This window comes from Apium graveolens, unplaced genomic scaffold, assembly GCF_009905375.1.
Source record: "Apium graveolens cultivar Ventura unplaced genomic scaffold, ASM990537v1 ctg4900, whole genome shotgun sequence".
NCBI classification, from domain to species: domain Eukaryota; kingdom Viridiplantae; phylum Streptophyta; class Magnoliopsida; order Apiales; family Apiaceae; genus Apium; species Apium graveolens.
This window is the reverse complement of record NW_027418736.1, coordinates 50,851-74,221: the sequence shown is the minus strand read 5'-3', so window position 1 is coordinate 74,221 and position 23,371 is coordinate 50,851. Positions and strand designations below refer to the sequence as shown.

The window sequence follows — 23,371 nt, the reverse complement described above, 5'->3', positions numbered from 1 at the left end:
AGAAAGAATAGTTATGCCAACAGATCAGGTCAAACATAAAAAAAAAAAAAAAAAAAAAGAACTCGGCGTTTAAGCGAGTTTCTAACCGAGTACTCATTAATCCATGCCTTGGCCGAGTCGAACCGAGTACCGATTTTTAGAACATTGAAAAAACTTAACTTTCAAAACATCTGGCAAAAGATCTTCGACCCAGTTAAACATTTTTAGGGAGGGGGAACTAAACACAAACATAAACTGAAAGTTCCATGGGATGGGTCCAATGGGAACCCCGAAAGTCAGAGGACAACATATTCTAAATCACCTTAGAACCACTGATTGTCTGTAGAACCAAAGGATTTCAGTAAATACAAGTGATCAAAGTACATTTATCTAACAATATTTAGATACTTTTTTTTTCAAAATATTTATCACTGCAAAAACTCCCAGTAGCTGTTCATGTTCCTGCATTAAAGGGTAAATACTTTCAGTACAATAGACACGGATATTCTTGGTGATGCATATACCATATGCAAAAAGAAGTATACAGAAGGCTTTAAACTAATACATGATACCAAATTATACATCTGTAATACCGTTAAGGACTCAATCAGGACTCGCAAACAAAAGGAAATAACATGGTCTTGTGATATGCTCCTCATTGCACTTAAAATATGATTGAGCTTTTAATATCTGATAATGACACTAAAACTTATGGATGACAAGTATGCAATATCAAGGCATACTTGAGGTTAGAAGATTGTCAATACTTGCCTGAGAACAACAGCTTATGAGGTAACAGAGTCCAAATATCCAGAGTGTCATCATGCTATACTGCCATTTTCATTTCAATTTTCTGGTGAGGATCATAACCAATGAGTTTGAAATCAGTACCCTTGAATGAATCTATGTCTCTCTTCTCAGAATTGATCTTCAAAACCTACACATCAATTCAAAATTTAGTTCCATATAGTTTTGGAAGTTGAGAGAATGAAAACGACGATATCTTCAATTCCTAATACCGTAACATCAGCAGTTTTAGTAAATTTATTACTGATAATGTGAAATACAGAAAAGCGAGGAAAGAAACAGTCCAAGTTTTTATACTGAAACTTACCGGAAATGGCTTAGGCAACTTCTGGAGCTGGTCTTGAAGAGGCCGGATATGGTTGCAGTAGACATGGGCATCGCCAATAGTATGAACAAAATCTCCAGGAACAAGATCTGCGCAACATACAAAGAAAGTAAAGAGACATTTCTAGGACACAATACACAGGTAAAAAGATCAACTATGACCAGTCAGCAGATTGGTCCACAGGTGTACTATTAAACAGTTGGTTACAGCAAATGCTAGATCTCTAGCATTATGAGCATACACTGTAATTAATTTGCAACAATCTTTAAACTATTATAGCAATATTTAATTCTAAAAAAAAAAGACCAGTTGGCTGCCACAGAAGTACATACCACAAACATGAGCAATCAAGCATGTCAAAAGTGCATATGACGCGATGTTAAATGGAACGCCAAGACCCATATCAGCAGAGCGCTGATACATCTGACAAGATAACTCGCCATTGGCCACATAGAACTGAATAGAAATTAGAAATATTAATTACAGAATATGCAGGAGTAGGAGTAAATAATACAAGGAGATCCTTGTAAAAGTAACCTGAGCAAACATGTGACAGGGTGGAAGTGCCATTAGCTTGAGATCAGATGGATTCCAAGCTGAAAGAATAATCCTCCTGTCATCAGGATTATTTTTTATCTTTGAAATAACATCTAACAACTGATCAAATCCCTGGCCAGCGTAGTCAGCATGCATATCAGTATACCTGAAGATGACAAGTTTTACAAGTCAACATACAGGCTGAACTTCAGTATCAAATTCTAATAACCAGCCTATGGGAAAGAAGGTTACACCTCGCACCAAAGTGTCTCCACTGAAAACCATATACAGGCCCTAAGTCACCTTCTTCTCTATACTCCAAACCAATACTGAGAACCAAAAATAAAAGCACATTATAAAAAGAAACTTATGAGATATAGCCCTAGTATCAGAACTGTGTAACGGCCGAAACTACCTGTCAAGATATTCCCTGGATCCATTGCCTTCCCAAATATGAACGCCCTTCTCTTTTAGAACCTGTAAACATCAACCCAATCTCTAAGTTGGCACGTTCAACAGAACTGATATGTCCATTTGACGATCTAAGTCTTTAGAAAAGCACCAACTAATGCTTGAAGATAAGATAATACTTTCTAATTTGTAGGAAAAAGGTATGAGCTTAAAAATAGGTACTGTATTGAAAAAAACAGTGTAAATGTGATCCTAGCATGCAGCAGTAACGAAATTCAAAATGATATATGAATGACCAAAAAAAGTTTGCATTTTGTATAGTTCAGGTATTATTACCTTGCCATTAGTTGAACCGCTGATGAACCACAGTAGTTCTTCAACAACTCCCCTCCAAAACACTTTCTGCTCAGTCATAAACAACAGAATGACAATCTAAACAATCAATAAGTTGAACAAGTTCAAGCAAAATTAGCAAAGACATGCCTTCGTTGTAAGGAGTGGAAAAGATTTGCGCAAATTGAACCGCATCTGTAAACAAGTAAAAAGGAGCACCATGTAACACATCAGCCCTGACCTATAATACAATTTTTGTAAAGATTTGCTGCATTGAAAGACAGATTAAAAAAGGTTTTTAATGTAGTAAGCAGTAACATTACCTGGCAACCAAATATAGAGACAGTACCGGTGCGTGTCCTATCATTCTTTGCCACACCATTTGAAATAATATTCTCAACCAGTCTCAGATACAAATACTCCTCATGTTTCTCAAAAACTGTCTTAGGAAGGATAGAGAATTTCTGAATTTCAAAATTACCAGAATCCGAATTACTATCAGGCAACTGACTGTTGGTCTGACTAATGAGCTCAACACAATTCCTCACACGAACATAGGTCGTGAAACAATAACGAATTTTGTTTTCCACCAATGGGAATGATGAGTACCATGGCCGATAAACTGATTCATCGAGCGGAGGGATGAAGGTATCACACTCTATGTGTTCTTCGATTTCAGTTATGTGGACTGCATCACATCCAGGAGCATTGAGAAATTCCCTGCATTAGTAAAGCAGGCTGTTAAAATGTGGAAGAGATGCCTTTCGCTTCATGATTAAACAACCAAGTGTACTCACCTATATATCTGGCCACCCCCAATTACAAACACCTTCTCAATCGAAACACAATAAGGAGATTCTGCTAAAAATTCTAAAGCAGAATTCATGCTTCCGCATATTACAACATTTTCTGCAGTTGTGATATCAAAACTCCCTGAACGAGTCAGAACAACGTTAAGACGACCAGGTAGAGGGCGATGCTGAAGAGGAATACTTTCCCAAGTTTTCCTACCCATTATGACTGCATTTCTTTTCAAAGGATCTGATGTGGTCATGGTGACATCCTTGAAAAATTTCAGGTCAGAAGGTAACCTCCAGGGCATCATACCATCCTTACCGATACCCATATTTTGGGTTGCAGCAACCACAACCTGATAAGTCCTATGTGGATCAGGAATAGTAGTGGTACTTCCATTAGTAGAATTTGCAAGAGTATCACCGGCCATAAGTGTAGTTAACAGGCGGCAGTGAAAGAAGTTTGATGATGATAAGTTGCAGTTGAGACTATAAGACCAACTCCTAAGAGAGTACAAAGAAGCCTGAAAAGTAACATAAATGGAATTGACTGATATTAATATTTAAACTCAAGAATAATCAATCTACGAAGACATTTATAAGCTAATCCTAAACTAGATGAAGGAACCTAAAATCCCTGAAGTAATAGATACACAAAGAAGTCCACATTTTACCAGTTTGCACATAAAAAATGACTGAAATGGATTAAAACAGTAGACAGCGACTTGATAAGATAATTAACAGGCCTTACCTGCTCAAGTAACACAACATGCACCAAATTTCATTAAACTTGTAACTGAACATTTGGTGCGCAAGCACACAGAAACTAAAAACTAAAATGCCATACTTTAGAGTTTAGAATTTGTTTAAGAAGAAAATGAAAAACTAATTATACAATGATTTTGGAACCAAAAATGGAAAGTGGTCATATATTAGAAGGCAAATGTAAGTGCAAGAAGCCTGTGCAAGATTTAAATGAAACTTTAAGAGTTACAGCTTCAGAACTTAACTAAAGAAATTTGGGTTTGAAATCATCAAAAAAGGTTTTTTGGCTGAGAAAAACGTTGTATGTGTTGGCTTTGAGGATCATAAAGCTATTTTCTGTAGACCCAGGTACGAAACTTAAGCAGGTAAAGTGAAAACAGACTACATTGACAAGAAAATGATGGGACGCAAGTAGTCCAAAAGGGCAATTGAGTAAATGACCAAAAATATAAAGAACAGTTTAATTTAGTACACTACATTTATTGGTATCATAAAAGCGCACTACAAAATTATGAACCGAGCAGAAAAGTATGAGATGAATGCAATCTTCAATCTTGGACAAAACATAAAGTCAACTTCCGAATTAATGTTAGGGAGAGCAAATAAGGAATCTCCGAAGAAAAATAAGAATTTTTTACACTGAAAGTATTTCATTAAACGGCATGAAGACTTAGTTTGAGTTTAGTAAGTCAAAACTGGCAATCTCTCTCCCCGAATAAATACAAAATTAAGAGACCAAGGAACTCATATCATGAAATTTAATCAACTAATTTTTGTAAGTCAACACTAGTGATGAATGAGTGTTGACTCAAGGATCAGAAAGCCATCCTCTGTCTCTACATTCACTGAAGTATCAAATGTAAAAATTAAAAGTGAATACAGATTATAGACTACATACATAAGAATATGATGAATGATGAATATGATGCATATGATCCAAAAGGAAAACTGACCAATTATACTAATAATATAATTCACTAGAGCACATTAATTGGAATGATAAAAACGAATAAAATTACAAACAGGACAGCAAGGTAAAAGATTGATGCATTTGTGGACTGAACATAAAGTCCGTCTCTAATTAAGTTTTTATAGGGATTATGAAGAAATTAATGGTTTTTAACATCGAATATGTTCTGTGGGTCAGCAGGAAGACTTAGGTTGAGATGTAAGTTGTAACTCAAAACCGGGAATCTGCCTCTCCCTCTCTCTTCTTTCTTTTATATAAAGAATGTAGATAAAAGATGCACAAAATAACTCAGCAGGATGACTTTTTCTAAGATTTTGTTAGAAATTCAAAACCAGAAATCTCCCTCTTTATCCCCTATCATAAATACAAAATGTAAAGTCTATAGACTAGATAATAGATACGAATGATGCGTAAAAATCCAAATAAAATGACAACATTTTTGTGATGGAAAACAAAATGTTACGTTCCAAAATCCTAAACTGAATAGACAAAACTCTCAAAGATCAGTGGATAAGGAATTGAGAATGTTATTAAATCTCCGTCAATAAAAAAATATAGTAAAGGGAGTAGAGTAAAGGGAAAAAATAATCAAATTTCCTTCATGTATATTTGTCTTTTTCTAAGCGAAGAAAGAAGTGACTACTGACCACTGCAATCCTACGAGGAAAAGTATAAAAACACATAGAACAGTATAGAGGAATGCTACTTATAGGTAATATTGCTATTCTGATTAAAAAATATGTTCCTAGTTGACGTCAGTTAACTTAAAAAGATACAAACCACAATGTAAAACATAAGTAGAAATCATGTTATACTTGTGGATGAGTTGCAAGTACAGAACATGGAGCAATTCAATGCCATGAAATTCATGTCTTATCATCTCCTGAAGTTCCTGTTACTTGGTAAATAACATGGTGAAACATCAAAGAACAGAAGAAAACATGAAATTCTGATAAACTCGAACGAAATCCAGAAACCTACGATAAAAAAAATAATAATAATCCAGAAACCTAGAGAAAAATAACAAAAGTCTAAGTAGTGACGTATAACTCATACAAAATCGAGACAAATGAAAAACACAAATATAGTACAACTAAAGGGAGAGAGACTAACGAAATTGCAATCAAAAGTTGGCACTAAGGTTATACTAGTGCTCCGAATATCACAGATTTAGTAAATGGCTTGGCGAAACAAAAATAAAAAACAATCAACTGATACAGAACATAAGCTTTCAATCAATAATATAACATCTCAAGTTATCGTGATGCTTTAACTAAACATAAAACAATATTCTAGCAATAGAACGATCACAACATGATTTAAAAAAACAGACATTACGATGTATACAAACAAGTAGAGAGGCAATTAAAATAAAAGAAATGGCAGGAGTGTAGTGTAGTTACCGATGGGAGAGAGAAACAGGAATAGTGAGTGAGAGTGTGTGAAAGTGAGTTAAATAGAGGAAATGTGGATGAAATTAGGGTTTTATACATTCAAAAAACTCTATGTAGTGAAATTGACGGCAAAAAAGGTGTGCGAGTGCTGAAAACGAGTGGCTCAAGCAGCGGTTTTGGATAGATATGTATGTATATTGAGAGAGAGAGAGAGAGAGATGAAGAAGACCAAAAAGCAAAGAGCACGGCTGACGCGGAGTGCCGCAGAGGCAGAGTGAAGAAGCGTTGTGTCAGCGTGTGTAAATCTTCCTACTTTCCCCTCTTTCCCTGCCCCTAGAATCGAGCGGGTTAAGAGCAAATCTGTGTACCTAAAGTCCGGGAATTAATAGGCGATTAATCTGATACCAATTTCTGGGGTTATTATTATGGATCGTTTATATATCTACACAACCCTAAAGAGGGAAGGCGAGGGAAGGTGCATGCATTTTCGTATTAATAATATGGTTATTTTTTGCATGTAGTAAGCAATAGACAAAATCAAATTCATTATTTTAAATGAAATCATCTCTATAACCTCATACTAATTATACATCATAATCTCAGAAAACATTATTTTATAATGCTATCATACACAATCAGATTTAAATCAGAATATTTTACCTCTTACAATAGTTTTCTGGTCACCGGAAGTCTCAACTCACCCTTGCCCTATTATCCATAACGCTCTCCAGGCTCCTTTGGATATTCTTTGGCTGGATGCAGGAGTCCTCACACAGTCTCTTCCATTAAAGAAACTAATTTAGAAATCGAAATAAAAGACTTAAAAGAAGTATTAACTGAACAATATAGATTAATAGACGATTTAAAACAAAAAATTAAAAAATGAATTGGACAGATCCAAATGCAATAACTAGAAATAATAGAAAACTAAAGCAATTAATAAAAAATCAAGAAAAATTAGAAATAGATCTGGAAAAATTACTAGAAAGAAATAATAATCTACAAGAATTAACTAAAAAATATAATAATTTATTAAAATCCAACTTCGGAGAAAATCCTATGAGGTTATGGGATAAGGAAAAGATATATGCTGAAATAAAATTATTAAACCCTAATGATATAATAAGATCTAAACCTATAAGGTATAGCCCTTCAGACCAAAAAGAATTTGATAATCAAATCAATGAATTATTAAAACTAAAATTAATACAAGAAAGTAAAAGTCCACATAGTAGCCCGGCTTTCCTTGTAAGAAAACATAATGAACAGAAAAGGGGAAAAGCCCGTATGGTAATAGACTATAGAGAATTAAATAAGAAAACTATATTTGATGGATATTTCTTACCATACAAAAGAAATCTTATAAATAGACTAGGAAATAAGAAATGGTTTAGTAAATTTGATTTAAAAGTGGATTTTGGCAAATAAAATTAACCAAAGAATCAAGACCTTTAACAGCCTTTAGTGCTCCGCAAGGACATTATGAATGGATAGTATTACCCTTTGGATTAAAAAATGCGCCACAAATATTTCAACGAAGAATGGACCAAATCTTTAGGAAATTAAAAGATTTCTGTATAGTATATGTAGACGATATATTAATATATAGTGAAACTCTAGAAGAACATATAAAACATTTAGAGCAATTTATAAAAACAATAGACCAGCATGGAATATTACTGTCTGAAAAGAAATCTGAAATATTTAAGAATAAGATAGAATATTTAGGATACAAAATAGATAAAGAAGGTATACAATTACAAGACCATATAGTAACAAAGATTGTAAATTTTAAGGACAAATTAGAAAATAAAAAAGAGGTACAACAATTTTTAGGAATAATAAATTATGCCTCAGATCATATTAAAGACTTACCTAAATTAAGAAAACCATTACAGGAACTAACAAAAAATAAACCTTTTGGATGGACAAAAGAACATGAAAACTGTATAAAAATTCTTAAGGAAAAGGTGAAAGATTTACCAAAACATAGAATACCCATAGAAACAGATCATTTAGAATTATATACTGATGCTAGTGATATAGGATGGGGAGCAGTCCTAATAGCATATGAGAAGGATGATATAGATAAAGAAAATACACATATATGTGGATATGCAGGAGGAACTTGGAAACCTAATGAATCAAACTACCACATAAATGAAAAAGAACTATTAGCTGTAAAATATGGGATTAAAAAGTTTCATTATCATTTATTACCTGTTAAATTTGTAGTAAGAACAGATAATACTCAAGTAAAAGCCTTTATTACTAATAAAATAGAATTATTACCAGAATTAAATAAAAGAAGAAAATGGCAATCTTTTTTCTGTTGTTATGATTTTGTAATAAAAAATATATCAGGAACAAAAAATGTGTTAGCTGACTATCTTAGCAGAGAAAATAAACAATGAAAATAGAATATACAAGAAGACAAGCTCAACCATGGAAAATCATATCGGGATCTTTAATAATATGGACTACTACTTCAGAAGCTGTAGAATTTATAAAAAAATTTGCTCTTGAAGGATTAGATGAAAATAATACAGAAAAACTAGAAGAAGCATACAAAGGATTTCTAGAAATAGAAAAACACATTGGTTATTATTTCACTCCTAATAGAAGGAATATTGATGAATTATTAATATCAATTATTAGAAAATTAAATGCCATTGAATGTCATGCATTTTGTTTTTGTAAAGGGAAAATTTAATTGTTTGTTGCTCTTAGCAGGATATGGAAAATTTTGAGAAATATATCACTGATGTCACTTCTCATATCTCAACCAATAATGAGAAAATCACCAAACTCCAAAAGGAGATAGAAATCCTGGTTCAGGAGAACCAACATTTTCTGAAACAAATTATGGAAGCTATAAAAGACAAAACAACTCTACAAGCTTCAGTTGCAATCCCTACAATAAAACCTATAACATTTTCATCAAAACTTGTAACCATGCCATCACCTTCAACCAACATATCAACTACTCTGTCAAATTTATCAATGAGTGATAGGCTGAAACACTCACCTGAGATAGTAAAAACATATGAGCAAATGATGAAATATTATGATTATAAATCTAACCCTGATGTTTGCAGACTGACAAAATCTACAAAATATCCCAGATATATTTGTTGTGAAAATGCAAAACCTGACATAGTCTATAACCTGTTTATACATGGTTTTGTTGACAAGATCTTAACAAATGAAACCATGTATTGTATATCAAAGCTACCAAGTATAATTGTCAAATCCGTGGAAGCTATGATACGAGAAATGGGAGCAGGCTCATATGGAATACAAGTTTTTGATGCATCAACCGATCTAGTTGGAAAACCCATAATAATATGTCAACTATTTAAATTGGGAAGGAATATGGCAGATATTGTGGGAGAAACCAAAAGCTTGAAATTGCCAAATCCCTGTGATATTAACAAATTCCAGGAATGGTTATGTGAAAAACGAGCCATTGGACTAGCTACCCTCAGGTCCAAAATACAAGATATACTACGAGCTCGGAAAGCTATAATTATTTCTGAAAGCCATGGTGGAGGTTTCACCGAAAGTATAATAACCTTATATTATGATAATATTATACAAAATTCAGGAACTATGGCATTAGAGATAATGCTTGATAAAATAGAAAACCTGAAATATAATCATGCAAAACATACTACTGAATATTATCAAAGAATAACAGGTCCTCGAAAGAGACCTATTATCAGTCTAAAAGATGATAACAAAGGGATGAATTCTGATCCCTTTGCATAATACAAAAATGGTGTAATACACCAGAACACTGCAAATTGAATGGTGAAAACCAAAAAGTTATATTACCAGGAGATTCCAAGAACATCATGGCAGACAAAGATGAAGAAAGAAGAAAAGAAAAAGCAGATTCCCTGGAAAAAGATGACAGATCCTGCAAGATATCATGGCAGACACAAAAGATAAAGATGAAGAAAATATGAAGAGACGACAAAAGAAGAAATGGCAGACAAAGAAAAGAAAAGATTCCTGAATTATTAGTAATTATGTAAAAGAAACCGGTTATCCCGGTAATCTGTAACCATATAGAAAGACTACTATAAATAAGTCCATACATGAAATGGAAAAGATATCTGAAAATTTCTGAAGTTCAATTCTCTCTTTCTCTCTAAATATGTCTGGCTAAACTTCTTCACTCTCTATAAACTCTACTAGGAATATATCATAATAATAGAAACAGATTATTTTATAAGTATTATATACAATCAGAATTGGTTCAGAAAAATAATATCTTGAAGAATAGCGATATGGAAGAGACCGTGTGAGGACTCCTGCATCCAGCCAAAGAATATCCAAAGGAGCCTGGAGAGCGTTATGGATAATAGGGCAAGGGTGAGTTGAGACTTCCGGTGACCAGAAAGCTATTGTAAGAGGTAAAATATTCTGATTTAAATCTGATTGTGTATGATAGCATTATAAAATAATGTTTTCTGAGATTATGATGTATAATTAGTATGAGGTTATAGAGATGATTTCATTTAAAATAATGAATTTGATTTTGTCTATTGCTTACTACATGCAAAAAATAACCATATTATTAATACGAAAATGCATGCACCTTCCCTCGCCTTCCCTCTTTAGGGTTGTGTAGATATATAAACGATCCATAATAATAACCCCCAGAAATTGGTAAAATTGTTAAAATATTTAAATAAAAATAAAGTGATTGTCAAAACGTATCGAGGAAATCTTACAGAGAAATACTTGTAAAGCTTATCGAGGAAGACTTGTAAAATTTATTGAGGAAATTTTGTAATATTTAATGAAGAAGATTTGAATAACTTATTTAGTAAACTTTGTAAACCAACTATTATAAATAGCTCATTTAGCTAATGAAATGAAACATAACTTTCTCTCCATCTTCTATTCTCCTATACTTCCTCTACATTAAACATAAGTAATATTTCCAGTTAAGGTTTATAACAAAAGTTTATAACACGTTATCAGCACGAGTCTCTGTCAACTGAAACTTTATTCTCGAAAGAGCTACGATTTATTCTGACCCACGAGTCCCTATCAACTAAAACTATTTCATAAAAGAGAGATGGAAGATATATGCATTGTTGACTGCGCAACCACACACACTATTTTACAGAGTTAGAAATACTTCTCACAGTTGACTAAAACCAACTCACATGTGGGGACGGTATCGGGTACATCAAATATAATAGAAAGTTTTGGGAAAGCTAGTTTTCTTCTACCAAATAAGACACACATACTGTTAGGTCCCAATTTGTTTGTAGAAGGGGGGTTGAATGCAAACAATACCGTTTAATCGAATAAAATGCGGAATAAAATTGTGAAACAAAATTCAAGTTAAATAAAACTTTTATTAAACTTGAAAGGTGTTACAACTACGGTATCGGTTACAAGGGATTAATCTCAAATCAATTATTACAAATCTAGAATAAATTCGACATGAACTTTTTCTATTTTTGTAATTAAAAGATCAAATGCTAAATGCGATTTGAGATTAAGTTCTAGGGATTTTAATCCGTTAGATTGATACACAAGAACAAGATAAATATTTCTAGTTGATTGGATTTAACTTTACAATCTAGAAATGTAATCTTGAAGAAAAGCAGATGAAAAATAAAATGTTATGCTTTTGTTTTCTGCTCCTTTTTCTCTTGTGTGTTCTATTTTCTGTTTGATTGGATTCTGTAAGTGTTGATCAATAAAAGTCTTCTGCTGCTTTTATCAAACACCGAACTGAAAAATGTACTGGCATGACAATCTCTTTGGCCAGCAAGACTTTCGGTATGACAATATTTACAACTAGCAAGACAACCAAAATGAACTAGCAAGACTTTCGGTATGACTATTGATTGTCATACCGATTGTCATATTAGTTCAAATAAATTGTCTTGCTGAATTAATAACAGATTTTAATCTAAACAGAAATTCTAATAAGACAATTAAATGTATTGGCATGACTTTCGGTATGACTATCAATTGTCATACCGATTGTCATACTAGTTCAAATGAATTGTCTTGTTTTGAATTTAAGCAGATTTTAAACCAATTAAAATCTTGTAAATCCTCAATATTAATTATAAATTAATTAATCAATTTAATTCAATTAATCAATAAATTAATCTTTGCAGATATAATTTATTTTCTTAATTAAATTATATGACTTAATTAATTAATAGAGAATTAATACTAACCCTGAGCAGCATCCATTCTTCTGACAATCTTCTGAAAATCACTGAGACTTATGAATCAATTCCGCCACTTCAATGCTGACACTCGATGTACTGTCTGGTTCATGAGTGACTAACTTCCGTGACGTTTCTTCATGTCTTGACTTTGATACTCTGATTAAATCCTTGTAATAAATGATACCCTGACGAGATCTCTGTCACTTGATTAAATCCACGATCTTGATTTATATCACTGAGGCATGATCAAATTCTTGAACTTCTTCCAATGAATCTTCAAGTCTGCAGATGAACAATGTTTCTTTATCCTTTGACAGATGTTACTTTGTGAGATCTCTCTGATGATAGATCCACTATTTACTTATTACATTCTTATTTGAGTTGAGTTAAATCCTCGAATAAACGAATAGGCTATGACATATGCCTTTCAATCTCCCCCTATTTGCTTGTTAGACAATAACAACAAATACCTAGAGGATAACTCAACTAACAAATAAGAAAAAGATATAAACAGTAATGCAAAGTAAATAGCAGAAAAGTTCTAGATTATATTTAACATTTTCCAGATTCCAAATGAAATTTACAAGTGAATACAAGATAGATGTTCCTCTAGCTTGAACATATAACTACATTAGACTATCTTGATTCATAAAGCTCTAATCATATTACATTGAGTTTTGAGCTAATTGACTTCAGTTGTCTTCTCTTCTGACTTCACCTTCTTCTAAATCTTGAAGCAATTCCTTGTCAAAGACACGATCCTTTTCTGAAGTGAAGCTTGCTGGTCTGACTGGTTGAACTCCAACTGACTTCAGCTTATTCTTGATCTGATTGTACCTTTTAATATTCTTTTCACAATAAGCTTGAATCAAATCAGCAGCTTGAGTCTTCAACATGGATGAATATCCAGCAGTTCTTAAATGATGTTCCATCCAGACCAGATGCTTAGCTGAGTAGTCTTTAAGAGATTGTACATCTAGCTGACAGATTTGAAGACAATCAGACTTAAAGAATCTCACCTGATGAGGATTGTTGACCACTTGAGGACTAGCCCTGCTGGCAAACTCTTTAAGCCTTTCTCGAAGAACTTCATTCAATTCTGAGCTTCTTTTAACCTTGTTGAGAAGAACCCAATTCTCTGACAAAGAACGATTCTCGAACAGATGAAGTGACACCTTGAAAGATCCTTCACTCTGATAATATACAAAAATGCTCATCTCATTTAGGGATCTATCAAAAGCAGCTGTGATCCTTGAGACTTCAGTCTTGATAGCATTCATGTACATGTCATTGTTAGGATTTGAGATTTCCAGCTTGTCAAGAAGATGTAGGAACTGCCTATCATTGTTAGTGCTCAGCTGAGGCATATCAAGTACTCTCCTAGCTTCATCCCATTTTCACCAATCTATTCACCATCTTCAGTCTGACATCTCTTCTCCTTTCTTGAGCCTTAATGTCATGAAGACGTTGCTTTTGAAGAGTTTCTGTTCTTTGAATGTCTTTCCTCATGTCAATGATCTGAGAGACCTTCTTGAGTTCAGCTTCTTTTCTTTTCATCTCTGACTGCTCCTTCTGAAATTCTTTCTCAAACAGAGGATCCACTTGAGCTTCTTCTTCCCATTCTCCAAAATCACTTTCCTCTTCAGCTTCAAATAAACCATCTTTATCTTCCTGAACTGGTTCAGTGGGAATGTCAAAAATATCAAAGTCATCCTGTTCTCCACTGTAGTAGACATCATCAGCCTTTCCTTTGTCTCCAGCAGAGGTATCTTTTTCCTTCCCTTTGGCACTACTCCCTTTCTTCTCCCCCTTAGTTGAGGGATCCTCTTCTGACCTTCCTTTGGAACCTCCATCACCTCCAGAGCCTGATCCTCCACCAGACGGTCCTTCAAAATAAGCTCTTTGTTCTTCATTAGGGCAATGAGAATTCTTGATCATGAAATATAGGTGCTTCATCCCTTCATTGAGATGTTCCATGCCCGTCTCTATCTTTAGAAATCTTGAGGAGTCCAGTGAATGATTCATCTCAACGAGGTCTTCAAGAGAAGTCATTCTTGTGTGTAAAGAGCAGAAGTTGGATATGTCATCAGCTGATAAAGTTGGAGTGTCCTGAATGGAATTGAGCTTTGGTATTACAGTGGTCTTGAGATCTGAGATGTCATTCCTGATGATTGCCAGCTGATTGTTGATAGAGGTGGAAGAAGAAGACCGTTCAACCACTTGTGCTTTGAATGCTTGAGCTTCAGCTTGGCTTTTAGCAAGTTCTTCTTTTAGAGCAGCAATTTGAGCTAACAGGTTTTGAGTATCTGTGTCTGTGTGTGCTCTCACCTGAATTTCACTCGTGTTTGGTTCACTCACCTCACGTGCTTGTGTTTCTCTTAATATAATTGCTCGTGAGGAGTCTTCCTGTTGCTGTTCTTCTGTACCTGCAGTTAAAATCACCCTAGCCTCTTCAAGAGAGGTCAGTGGTGGTGCAATGGGAATTCGCGAGTCCCGATCCTCAGTCAATACCATCAAATCTTTTGAAATAGATGTCTGAATTTCTTCAGGGATAGATTGACTGAGTTGCCCTCCACTTTCTCCAGATAAATCTGCGAGTGGAGAATCCCATAAGGGAGCTAGAGGTGTTGGATCTGGGAGGGGAGAAAATGACTCTATTAAAGATGGCGGAGAGTCAGATTTTCCCTCTGAAGCATGTGACTGCTCTTCTGCCGTAACTATGGCAGGCACTGTAACCGACTCTACGTGCACTCCTCGTTCTGTGTCCTGAGTATGATCTGGGGAAGTGTATGGTTCCATTGTGAGTAATGGAATTGTGCTTGACTCAGTACAAGATGCCATGGCCCTATGGCGAATTTCAATAGATGCATCCTGTTGAGAGAATGCCTCTAGTAACTGTTCATTGGCCATTTCAAAGTCCATGTCCTGTTGGGAGGACAAGGATGGGCTTTCAGATGCCTCAGTATATGTTCTTCTTTTCTTAGGAGGAGGCAGAGCTGAGGGTTCACTCATATTTAACAATGCACTACTTCCTAGTAATCTTCTGTGGGTAACATTTTAGACAGTGGGGGAGAGGTTGAGATAGAATGTGACTCTGTGTTTGGCTCTATGACCTGGGATTGAAGCTGTGGTTCTACAACTTCATGGTCAGCCCTATCAACCACTGGGGGTCTTTCAACAGAAGTAGGAAGGGAGTGAGAGTGAGGAATTACTACCTGTAATGGAAGAGCATCTGATGTTGGAGGAGCCTGGGTGGCTTGAACCACTGGAGGTTGAGGTTGCTGTTCATGACCGGGAAGATTGAAAATAGGTAAAGGAATATAAGTGGCCATGAAAGCAGATACAAGTATTGGAACTTGCATGAATTTGAAGGTTGTGTCTTGGCGAGTGTAAATCTTTTTGCTAACTGGAGGGGGTTCGGTTACTGCAGAGTTAGCAAAAAGGGCTTTGTGTTCAGGTGTGAGAAGATGATCTGCTATAAGCATGAGAAAACGAGCATAGTAACATGATACCCTACGATTTGTAGAATGATCACGTAAAGCAGAAGTTAGACGTCTCAAGAGAATGGGAAAAAGTAGTTTGCCAAAATTGATCCTTTGATTGAAAACAACCGCAAGACCAATATACTGCAGAGTGGAAGTGATGTTATGAAAATTGGATTTTGTGCAGTTGGCAAACACTTTGGAAAGTGTATCGAAGAAAATATCCCATTCAGACACCAAATTGGATTTAGAAAGTTTGGTTAAATTGATCACCCCCTGATAGTGAATAGCATGGAAAAAGTTTGTGATTTCATTTTCAGAGGGTAAATTACAGAAATTGTCCAATGGAAAATTTAACGCCTGATTAATGACTGATTCATCAACTACATACTGTGTGTTTGCCACGGTGAATGAAAAAGATTTTGAATCACCGGCCACAGTAGATGTTGTGCAAATCAGTCTAAGAAGATCGACATTTAAAATCACATTTGATTTTATAGCAGAGCTAACAATCGAATGGTCATTTAAAAATCTAATCCAAGGCTTAAATTTTTCAACATCACATTTTTCCGGATTAAAATAACCAACCTGATTATGCGCGACAATTTGGAAATTGAGAGCCATTTAAAATAATAATAAGACACACACTTTCAGAATTTTAAGAATAATATTAAGAAAATTCGAATTAATTAAATTAATTCAATAATTCGAATTAAATTAATTATAATCGAAAAATTTAGACAGGAATGTATCTCGTTAAAATCCTTAACTCACAAACCCAGATTAAACAAGCCACAAGACACAAATAAGAAATTAAAATAAAAATAAAAATGTTCAAAATCAACAAACACAAATTGAATTTGAAGGGGCAAACTGATTAAAAAAAAAATAGATTTTGAAAATTTTGACAGCACTCCTATATGTATATATATGTAAGTATATATCACAGGAGTGAAGATTCAGTTTGCTGAGTAAAAACTCGAGCAAGGAAAGAAGCAGTTCGTTTGTTTTAGTTCGAAGAGAGAGAAGAGAGAAAATGAAGAAAACTGTTCGACTTATGAAAAGAAATGAACTGTTGAAATGGTTTTTTTAAAAAAACAAACACACGCCTTTATATTACAGCTGGTATGACAATCCGGGATTGTCATACCGATTGTCATACCAGGCAAAAGAAAGAAAATAACCGAAAACAATAAGAATAAAACAAGTGATAATATATAACTGGTATGACAATCTGATAGTCATACCGATTGTCATACCAGTATAAAATAAAATAATATATATATATAATGTTTATAACTGGCAAGACAATTGATAGTGATACCGATTGTCTTGCCAGTATAAACTATACTGAAAAACACTAATATGACAAATATATACTGAAATGACTTTCAGCAAGACAATTTCAATTGTCTTGCCGATTGTCATTTTAGTAGAAATACAGTCAAAATGTACAGACTTCTATATATGTACTGAAATTATATTACAAAATAGTAAAACTGAAATACAGACCTATAATATTTACAGAATTAAAATAATTAAAATATTTCAGAGATAATAATATTTTCAGTCCAAAAATAGATTTCTTTTGAATTTTAACAAATTAAATTCATAGAAAAATATTTTTAGAGAAAATAAAATATTCTGAGACATTAAAATTAACAAGTTGAGTAAATAAATAAGATAAGATAATAGAAATTACATAGTGTTATGGATTAAAAATTAATATATATAATTGTTGTATTTATTGCTAAGATTCAGGAGCTCAAGGCCTTTAATGGCTGTTCTCGTGTTTCGTAGCTTAATTCTGCCTTTACGAGATGCCTACGTATCTCTGTGAATTAGAGAATCAAGCCAAAAAACGTAGTTCTGATTTGTGGGGTGAGACCCCTTATATAGATGTTGGGAGTCCTAGAATTGGACTTGGTATAGGAGACCTGGTGGGCAAGTCTCATAATTAGAATGGACTTTGGAGTCCTAGATAGTAGGAAACTGATTCCTTATCCTTTTAGGTCCCCTTGAGGCTAATCTATAAGGATTTATATCCTTATCAGGACTCTTCTCAATAGCTGATTTTTCCCTTATTAATCAATTACGAAATTAATTAATAATCAGGGCTTTTGGGCCTTCATTAGGCCTGATCTAGCCCATCAGGCTTAACCTTTCCGGTCTGAGTATCACATATCTTTTTATTGGGCCTAGCAGCCCATATCTTGCAGTATTTAATTATACTATCACAATTTATTTACCCCTATCATTTGCCCCCAACTTTTGGGAAACATTGATTAGGTTTCGCAGAAGTTAAATCTACTCGTTCCCTTACAGGGTTTTGTTTTTGCGTAAAGTGTGGAGCGACCTACACATTTACAATGAATCTTCCTTTTATTCAGAAATCATCTTAATTTCCAGGAATTTTTCCCTAATTTTCTGGGATTTTCCCTAATTTTCTGGAATTTATCCTTAATTTCTGGATTTTTCCCTTAATTTCTGGGATTTGTCCTTAAATTTTCTGGATTTATTCCTTATTTTCTGGATTTTTCCCTTAATTTCTGGGATTTGTCCTTAAATTTTCTGGATTTATTCCTTATTTCTGAAAATATTAACATTTTTCAGAAATTATTTAAGGAATTTCCTTATTTTTCTGGATTTTTTCCCTAATTTCTGGGATTTATCCTTTAATTTTCTGGATTTATTCCTTATTTCTGAAAATATTAACATTTTTCAGAAATTATTTAAGGAATTTCCTTATTTTTTTTGTAATTTTCCAGGATTTTTTCTTCCCTTTTTCTTCCTTTTTTCTTCCTTTTTTTTTTATACAATTTTCGACCAGGAATCCATTCGACCAGGATCCTGGTCGAATTAACCTCCATATTGTCCTGGTCGACAGCCTTTCGAGCAGGAGTATTTCGAGCAGAAGTCCTGGTCGAATTTCGACCAGGATTTTTTCCCTTTTTTTGTTTTTTTTTTTGAAATATTTCCACCAGGAATTTTCGAGTAGGAAACTTCTATTTCGGTCAAGATTCCATTTTTGACCGAATTAGCCCCCTTTTAGATGCCCAGGTCGATGATATTTCGAGCTCGAGGATTTCGACCAGGAATTCTTCACACTTTTTGGTCGAATTGGTCCTGGTCCTGGTCGAATTAAGGCCTTTATTTACCCTGATCGACAGGATTTCGACCTCAAGCAATTCGACCAGGACTTCTTTCTGTTTTCTGGTCGAACAGGTCAGGAATATACACATGGATTTGGGCCCTTAAAACTGGGCTGATCTTTGGGCCTTAATTTAGTGGGCCTTATCCCTGGGCCTCCCACATCAATTATATAGGCCCTTTACTGGGCTCGTTTCTTTTTGGGCTAACTTTTGTTTTTAACTGGGCTTCTTTTTTATTGGGCTTCAGAGGCCTTTCAATTGGGCTCCCAACTCTGGGCTTTCAATTTGGGCCAAAAATTTAGCTGGGCTTCTTTTCACCCTTTTTTCCTAAAAATCAAGTGGGATTCATACAAGGCTTTTCAAACACTTGGGTTGTCAACTGGACATGATTATTTTCTCAGGAACATTTTGGTCTTGATAAATATTTTTGACCGAATTAACCTCCTTTTCTAGCCTTGGTCGAAGCCTTTTCGATCTCAACTAATTCGATGATGAATACAACATGAAACCTGATCGAATTGGGCCTGGAATTTGGGATATATTACTTTCTGTGACTCCATATATTTGATTTGGGCCCTAAGCCTGGGCTGGATTTTTTCCAATCTCAAATTTGAGCCTAAGATTTGGGCCTGAATTCTTTTATGGGTACTTTATTTTTGACCCTGGGCCTTTTCTAAACCAGGCCTTTACCTTGGGCCTTCCCCTTTTTTGACTGGGTTTTTGTATTAGGCCCCTTACTTTTAACTGGGCTTCTTTGGTCCACCCTAAATTGGTCTTTAATTTGGGGCCACTTAATTTTCAGCTAATTGGGCCCTTTTCTGGGCTTACCTCTTATTGGGTTGATCTTTGCCCTAAACCTGGGCTAGATTTATGAAACCTTGTATTGGGTTTCAACTTGGGCCCTTCTGGGCTTTGATCTTTAATTGGGCACTTAGTATTGACCCTGGGCTTGATTTATTGATCCCTATATTGGGTTTTTTTCTAATTCAAGTAGGATTAGGCCTTGTTTTTGGGCCTTCATTTATCCAAATCCTTTTTGGATTTGGGACTTATTTCTGGTTTTTGAAGATAATACTCATATATATTTTCTTCCAGTTTTTGGACCCCGGGTGCTGGGCTTTGAATATTTGGGGCCCTTATCTGGGCTTGACATACTTCCAGGCCCAACAAGATTTAACCTTCTTTTTTTTTGAATTGGGCCTTTTTATAGGGCTTTCATATCATGCATCTAATTTACTTGCCATGCCATAGAGATTCAAACATATTTCGAAAAATTCTCTGAGCTTCAAAAATTGTTTGGGATTCATCCCTTACACAAGTCTTAATAAACTTTATAATAAGACATATAAATCCTAAGCAAGCAAAGCTTCAAGGTGCTTTTCAACCTACTCTCCATCATGACAAGTGAGAATCGTATCCAACTGCCCTACACATAGTAAACCTTCAGGTTTTTGTGCATGCCAAGTTCTCGGGACTTCAAAACCATCCATAGTCTCCAGCTTGTAGGGACCTCTACCCTGAACACTCTTAACTTTGTATGGCCCTTCCCAATTTGGGGCAAGCTTCCCTTTCTGCCCTACACCAGAAGCTTCCACCTTTCTAAGGACCAAATCTCCTTGCTTAAAGAACCTTTCCTTAACCCTTAGGTTGTAATAGAACGAGGCTTTCTTCTGATAGTCCACTATCTTTGCATGTGCTTCGTCCCGTACCTCATCAATTAAGTCCAAGGCTAATTTTTGCCCTTCCCAATTTGGGGCAAGCTTCCCTTTCTGCCCTACACCAGAAGCTTCCACCTTTCTAAGGACCAAATCTCCTTGCTTAAAGAACCTTTCCTTAACCCTTAGGTTGTAATAGAACGAGGCTTTCTTCTGATAGTCCACTATCTTTGCATGTGCTTCGTCCCGTACCTCATCAATTAAGTCCAAGGCTAATTTTTGCCCTTCCTCATTTTCTTCAGCATTAAAAGCCTGGATTCTTGGAGAGGAATGTGATATTTCCACTGGAACTACTGCTTCTGCCCCATATGCCAACATGAAGGGAGTTGCTCCTGTCGTGACTCTACAGGTGGTCCTATAGGCCCATAATATGGGAAGTATCTCATCCACCCAATTATTTCTTGACTTCTCGATCCTCTTCTTTAGTCCATCCAGGATTATTCGATTTGCTACTTCCGCTTGCCCATTGGCTTGTGGGTGAGCCACAGAGGTGAATCGTAACTCAATTTCATTTTCTTCGCAATACTTCTTGAATTCCTCGTTGTTGAATTGTGTTCCATTGTCAGTGACGAGGATACGGGGAATTCCATATCGGCACATAATGTTTTCCCACAAGAATTGTGCAACCTGCTTAGTTGTGATTTTGGCCAAAGGTTTGGCTTCGATCCACTTGGTGAAATAATCAATGGCTACAATCAGAAACTTTCTTTGTGCCATGGCCATAGGAAAAGGCCCTAGAATATCCATCCCCCACATAGCAAAGGGAATAGGCGAGTTGATAGAGGTCAGCATCTCGGGGGGTTGTCTAACAACTGGTGCATGCTTCTGACAGCGATCACACTTCTTCACATATTCTTTGGCATCAGCCATCATTTCTGGCCAATAGAAGCCTAAACGGGTTATTTTATGAGCCAAGGCCCTGCCCCCCAAGTGTTGTCCACAAATACCTTCATGCACTTCCTCGAGAGCCAAGCGTGCCTCATCGGGTATGAGACACCTTAAGTAAGGAACCATAAAAGATCTTTTATACAGAATCCCATCTATCAAAGAGTATCTTAGTGCTCGAACAGTTAACTTTCGTGCTTCAGTTACATCGCTTGGCAACCATCCGGTTTGAATGTGAGCCTTAATGGGATCGATCCATGACGTCCCCAGGCCTGTGGGAGCCACAAGCTTAACATCTATGCTTCGCATCTTTAAAACACGGAAGTACACACTTCCTGAACTTTCTTCTATCTCAGATGAAGCAAACTTTGATAGCGCATCTGCCTTAACATTTTCTTCCCTTGGAATGTGTTCAATATGGCATTCATTAAATTGGGTCATCACAGCCCTTACTAGGCGGACATACTTAGCCATCGTATCATCCCTTGCCTCAAATTCTCCCTTTACCTGGGATATGATCAGCTTCGAGTCTCCACGGACCTTTAAGTTTTTGACTCTAAGTGTTCTAGCTAGACCAAGGCCAGCTATCAGGGCTTCATACTCTGCCTCATTATTTGTGGTTGGGAAGTCTAGCTTCATAGCATACTCAATCAAGAACCCATCAGGGCTTTGTAAAACCAACCCTGCTCCACTGGAGTTTGTTTTTGATGCTCCATCAAAATAGAGAACCCAATATTCTTTCTCATCCTTCTCTTTGCCCCCATTATCGACTCCCTTGTCTTGAGGTATGGCATCTTCCTGCCCCCCGACTTCTTGGTTGGGTATAGTACATTCCACCAGGAAGTCAGCTAGTGCCTGGGCTTTTATTGCCGTACGTGGCTTATACTTGAGATCGAACTCTCCCAGCTCTATTGCCCACTTAATCAATCTCCCACTTGCCTTGGGACTGTGAATGATATTTCTCAGTGGCTGATTTGTCAGCACCTCAATCTGATGAGCCTGAAAGTATGGACGCAGTTTTCTCGAAGCCATTACCAAGTCTAGAGCAAACTTCTCAATAGTTGAATAATTCAATTCAGCACCATGCAAAATTTTGCTGACATAGTATACGGGTTTCTGGACTTTCAGTTCCTCCTTAACCAACACCGCGCTCAAGGCGCTTTCTGAAACAGCCAAGTACAAGAATAAAACTTCATTCAGAACTGGCTTGGCCAACAACGGGGCTTAGGCCATGTACTTCTTTAAATCTTCAAATGCCTTCTGATTTTCCTCACCCCATACAAAGTCTTTAATGTTCTTTAGTGACTTGAAGAATGACAAGCACTTGTCTCCTGACTTGGAGATGAATCGTCCTAGCGCAGCAACCCTTCCTGTGAGCTTCTGAACATCCTTGACAGTTTTTGGGGGTTCCATGTCCAAGATTGCCTTTATTTTATCGGGGTTAGCCTCAATTCCCCTCTTTGAGACCATCAATCCCAAGAATTTTCCAGATCCTACTCCGAAAGCACATTTCGTAGGATTCAACATCATCTTGTGGTACCTCAGGACCTCAAAAACTTCCCTCAAATGGGTTATGTGATCAGTCTTTACTAGACTCTTGACTAACATGT

The 23,371-nt window shown here is 35.6% G+C and overlaps 1 protein-coding gene across 1 annotated transcript; it reads right to left on the bottom strand.

Annotated features, from left to right (window-relative positions):
- Positions 1 to 230: 230 nt before the first annotated feature.
- LOC141702352 (bifunctional dihydrofolate reductase-thymidylate synthase-like) lies at positions 231 to 6,687 on the bottom strand. Its single transcript, XM_074506052.1, has 12 exons — positions 6,325 to 6,687; positions 3,190 to 3,710; positions 2,716 to 3,112; positions 2,543 to 2,587; positions 2,396 to 2,461; positions 2,064 to 2,125; positions 1,903 to 1,977; positions 1,649 to 1,814; positions 1,444 to 1,567; positions 1,094 to 1,200; positions 751 to 916; positions 231 to 441 (listed from the first exon to the last, which is right to left on the bottom strand). The coding sequence occupies exons 1-11, from the start codon at positions 6,412 to 6,414 to the stop codon at positions 806 to 808; spliced, it is 1,764 nt and encodes a 587-aa protein (XP_074362153.1). The 5' UTR covers positions 6,415 to 6,687; the 3' UTR covers positions 231 to 441; positions 751 to 805.
- Positions 6,688 to 23,371: the final 16,684 nt, after the last annotated feature.